Source organism: Theobroma umbraticum, unplaced genomic scaffold (genome assembly GCF_002168275.2).
Source record: "Theobroma umbraticum cultivar Fairchild unplaced genomic scaffold, ASM216827v3 scaffold_146.0, whole genome shotgun sequence".
In the NCBI taxonomy this organism is placed as follows: domain Eukaryota; kingdom Viridiplantae; phylum Streptophyta; class Magnoliopsida; order Malvales; family Malvaceae; genus Theobroma; species Theobroma umbraticum.
In genome coordinates, this window is record NW_018397265.1 from 5,769,485 (window position 1) to 5,774,052 (window position 4,568).

General features: G+C 33.6%; 1 protein-coding gene across 2 annotated transcripts in view; it reads right to left on the reverse strand.

Moving 5' to 3' along the window:
* The window catches only part of LOC110422419 (protein DETOXIFICATION 16-like), an 8,918-nt gene extending 5,667 nt beyond the window's left edge, over window positions 1–3,251 (reverse strand). The window contains exon 1 of one of the 2 annotated variants that reach the window (XM_021436311.2): window positions 2,566–3,251. In XM_021436311.2, the coding sequence (XP_021291986.1) occupies window positions 2,566–2,865 (300 nt within the window). In that variant the 5' untranslated portion in view covers window positions 2,866–3,251. The remainder of the gene's footprint in view (window positions 1–2,565) is intronic. The other variant, XM_021436310.2, reaches the window with a different exon arrangement.
* Between the last annotated feature and the right edge of the window lie 1,317 nt (window positions 3,252–4,568).

Genomic DNA, 4,568 nt, shown 5'->3' on the forward strand with positions numbered 1-4,568 from the left:
TTTCTGTTTGCTTGATTTCTCTGGATTTTATCTTTGTTGTTTCTTGGGCAATTTTCACAACAGTGTCTGATTATTATGGCTTAATATTATGCTTTCTATATTTGTGATAACTTCTTGTTTTAGGGCTAACATGGATATATATATATATATATATATATATATATATATAGTCTGCTGTAAATAATTTTTTTATGATTGAGAATAAAAAGCTTTTTTGTTTTTCCTCCCAACACTAACAAATGGCTGGAAGAGGTCATCATAAATGACATGATACAGCAAAACAAGCCCTACTCATCTCTTTGAGCTTGGAGCAGTGAAAAAGAGTGCTAGTAGTAAAAAAAAAAACTCAAACTTTTGGCATCTTATAGAATCCTAAGCATTTCCCATATACAAGTCAGAATGGTTTATCCTTTATATTACAATTTTTTTTCCTAAACTTAAATGTGAGTTTTTATTGGTATATGACAAATCAAGATTAGATATTATTGTCTGACCATAAAGGATAGGTGTTCCTTGAACCCCAATGGAAAAGAGTGCACAATCTCACCCTATCCGCCTTGCTATTACTCATTTGGAATAAAAAATCTATGAATTGATGTTGGTACAAATACAAATGACTAGTGCATACAAATATAGAGCTAGGTACCAATATCAAACTCCTTAGCATTATTAGTCCCTTGCTTCTAAATGGATGAACCAGAATTTAGGAGGAAAAAATCAAATATTTTTATTGACATTCTGGCTATGAAGAGAATGGAGCCAGTGGTATAACTAATTAGGACAACATTCTGCATACAGATTAATAAGCAAACATTTTCTTATTCTTTATGTTCGCTAGGTTGGATTAATCATTTTTACATTAGGTCTCCAAAGAGATACCCAAACGGTTAGAGCTTAAGATTTTGTCTTGAAAGGTTCGAGTTTGAATATTGAGATGGACAGGGTATGTAGCCCAATATCACTTGTTCCAAAAAAAATATCATTTTCCATATTAGAGCTCTTTACAAGTTCATTTTTCATGTTGTAACACCGATCCAAACAAGTCTACATGACGCAAGTAAATTCACCATAATGCAAAAAACAAGCAGCAACAAAAATACAAGATTTATGTGGTTCAACACAAAGCTTATATCCACCGGACAATGAAAAAAAAAATTTAAAAACACATGAAGATTGCATGTTTAGAACCAAAACACACTCAAAAGCGCCACCCCACGAAACCACAAAACTCACCAATAACACTCTTTCTCCCTCTGCCCTAGGAACCAAGATGGTCTTTGGCTCAAATAAAATCTCACCCAAATTTCCTTTCTATATTTCAAACCCGTCCTCCTCCTTCACAAACTACCCTTAAGGGGCAAAATGCCAAATATCAGGATCAACAGCGAAAAGGAAGTGCAAGGGAATAATAAATGATGACGAAGGGTTGCATTTAAGGTCATGGGACTGACGCCTTGATTCCAAAGGTGCGGCTTCGTACCTTAGTTAAACCTCGTTTGGCTGCGATGTGGAGAAAATCACTTGAGCAATGGTTCACTAAATTCAACCCATTGGTGTCAAAAGCCCCACCATCTAATGTAGTCTGCCATATTCCTTTGTTATCACCTTGCGGTTCCCCTTTTACTCTCACTCCCTTAATATTTGGTTTCTTGCCTTAAAAAGAAAAAGTTTGAAACACTAAAAGGGAATTCCGGGTGAGATTTTATTTTATTTTTCAATTTTTTGCATAATATTGACATGTTTGAGTGGTCTTGCAATTTTCTTGGAATCATATGTCATGATAATATATTGGCAAATCGAAACTTCATTCTTTCCAAATACTATAGGATGATGAAAAGTAAAAGGATAGGATATATTGTATTCATGTTCTTCTCTATTTGATTGAACTAAGGTTAGTTCAAATTATCATATAATAGGGTATTCTATATATCCAAAATTGAATCCCTGCATCGATTTGAATCTCAAATTGTAATATATAGAATATGGTAAATCTGGTTTTTAAAGGTGTCATATATAGCTCAAGTCTCTTATGATTTAAGTTATTAATTTGGCAATGATTAATTAAGAAAGGACCTTTCTCCCTTGCCTTCCATTCCCTTCTCTCTTTGTCCCCTATAGTTTCTATTTCACAGATATTTATATGAGTAAAGAATTATATAACATAATGCTGAAATTGAATTTAATAACAAGTTAGAAAACACCAAGTTAATTGATAAAACTACAATAAAAATAGAATAAATATTATGATTAAATATATAACAACAAATATTAAGACATTATTCATTCAGTCATCTTTCTTAAATAAATAAGGTTTTGGAGACTATATTTAAAGTTTTATTTCACATGTAGTTTTGTACTTAAAAATGCAGCTTGTGGATCAAAAAGACAAGAGCCTGACCCTAAGATTAAGGCCAAAGCAGGACAAATGCACATGCATACATATGAACAGATACACATAGATATCACTGACCAAGTTGCCTTGTATGCACAAATCCCTTCATTTTCTCAAACAAACCAAGCAGAAAACAAAATAATAACAGAGAAAGGGATATAAACGAAACTGACCAGCAAGCTGAAACCAGCAACTGCTGCAAAGGAAGTAGCCATTGACGCCCCAGCCAGAGCCAGCTCACCAAGATGGCCAACGAACATCAGTGATATCATCTGTATAGAATACTGCAACAGAGTCACGGCTACTAGAGGCCCTGCTAGCCATAGCTGTTTCTTCGATTCCTCAAAAATTTTCTTTCTTCTATCATTATCACTGCTTGATCTCTGTCTGTTGCTCTGTGTAGAATCATCATTTTTCCGCGATATCCGAATCAAAGATGAAGTTAGAGACAACTTTTGGTCTTCTCTCTCCATATTCTTCCCCAGTCACAGAGAAGATGGGATGCGGGTTAAATTTTTAAAGGACTGGACTTACCCCTATGAGCCTAATGCTTTGTTTGTATGCCAGCATCGATAACTTGGGGGTGTTAACGAATTTTTCCGACATGATGTTCAGTCAGAGCCTGAGAAACAATCATTGTCCGAAATGATAATTATTTACATGAGGACAACACAGGGAATCACATCATAATTACGAAATGGCCCAAAGAATATTTCTTATTTCTTTGTCCCTGTCTGTTTCCCTCTCGTCTCAAGCTGCTGTCAGCACCGTGGATTAAGCACCAGTGAACCAATTAGGTTCTCAAGTTCGGCCATGATAACGTAGGCCTCCAATTTTTTTCTTTTTTTTTATTTGCAATAATCTGGACTTTTTGATGCCTTATACGTATCATGATATCAGCATAAACCCAGATGTTGGGCATCAATATCAGTACCAAAATACCCTGAGAAACAGGCAGGAATAGGACTACACCAGGCATGTTACAAGACAAGGAATTGCCACGTGTACAACTTTGACTTCAAGTGACTCTTTAATATAGTAAGCAACAAAATTAGGCACTCAAAAGAGGATACCTCTAATATATTTTTTCCCATAAAAAAGAAAATTAAAAAACTTAGAACTTAAAGAAATTCGATGCACAACTCTTAAAACTTCGAAATTATTATGGTCGGCGAAAGAAAAATATGTGCATTATACAAAGTGAATAATTATAATCTAATAGAATCTCATTAGTTTTGCTTATAATAGGCGTAATTGCGATTATTATGTCAACACTTCCTCAAACACAATGTTGTCTAGTGTATGCCAACTTGAGTTTGGAAACCAAGTCTTGAAATTGTCCACGAAGATGTATTTCGGTAAAAATATTAACGATTTAATTTGAAAAAACATGAGTCGTATTGACAATTTTTTAAATAATATGATAATGCATAAAATAATAATCAATCTTAATATATTTGATGTACTTATGAAACACATCATTGTAAGCAATTCATGGCATGCTCCGTTTGTGGAATTAAATAAAACAATTATTTTATAGAAATAGAATAAAATGATTATTAGGTAGTTTAGTTTATGTAATAGAATAGAGTAAAAAGTACAGATAGGGCAGCTCCCAGTGATGGTGTTGTGATTTGGTGATTGAAAAGTGAAGTGAATTCAATGTTACCCAAACTGGTGTAGGGGCGAGCATGGCAATCTTTTGGCAGCTTCAAGCAATAAGATTACACCGGATTGCTCTTCCATAAATGGATTACGACAATCTAGTGACTAGTATTCTGAATTATGAATTGTATGAAGGTGAAGGGGGTGTGTGTGTGTATATATATATATAGATTTTTGATAAATTAGGAGAGAATCAATCTAATAGTATTGACCATGTATACTTAAAACACCAAAATTTAACAAAACTCAAGTATACTTATTTAGTAAAAGAATTTGACAAATCTAACTCCAACACTTACCATATCCTAATCACAGATGTTTAGGAAGAAGATCTACAGAGAAACTCTACTAGTTGAAATGACCATGATTCCAAGCCATTTAATATAGGCAATATTAAAAGTTAAATTGCTTCCTTGCAACTATTCCATTCTCTCTTTATACTTGTTTGATTCATATAATGATCATTTTGAGAGAAGCCAAAATAAGTAATGATTTTCTCTTTTCAAAATGA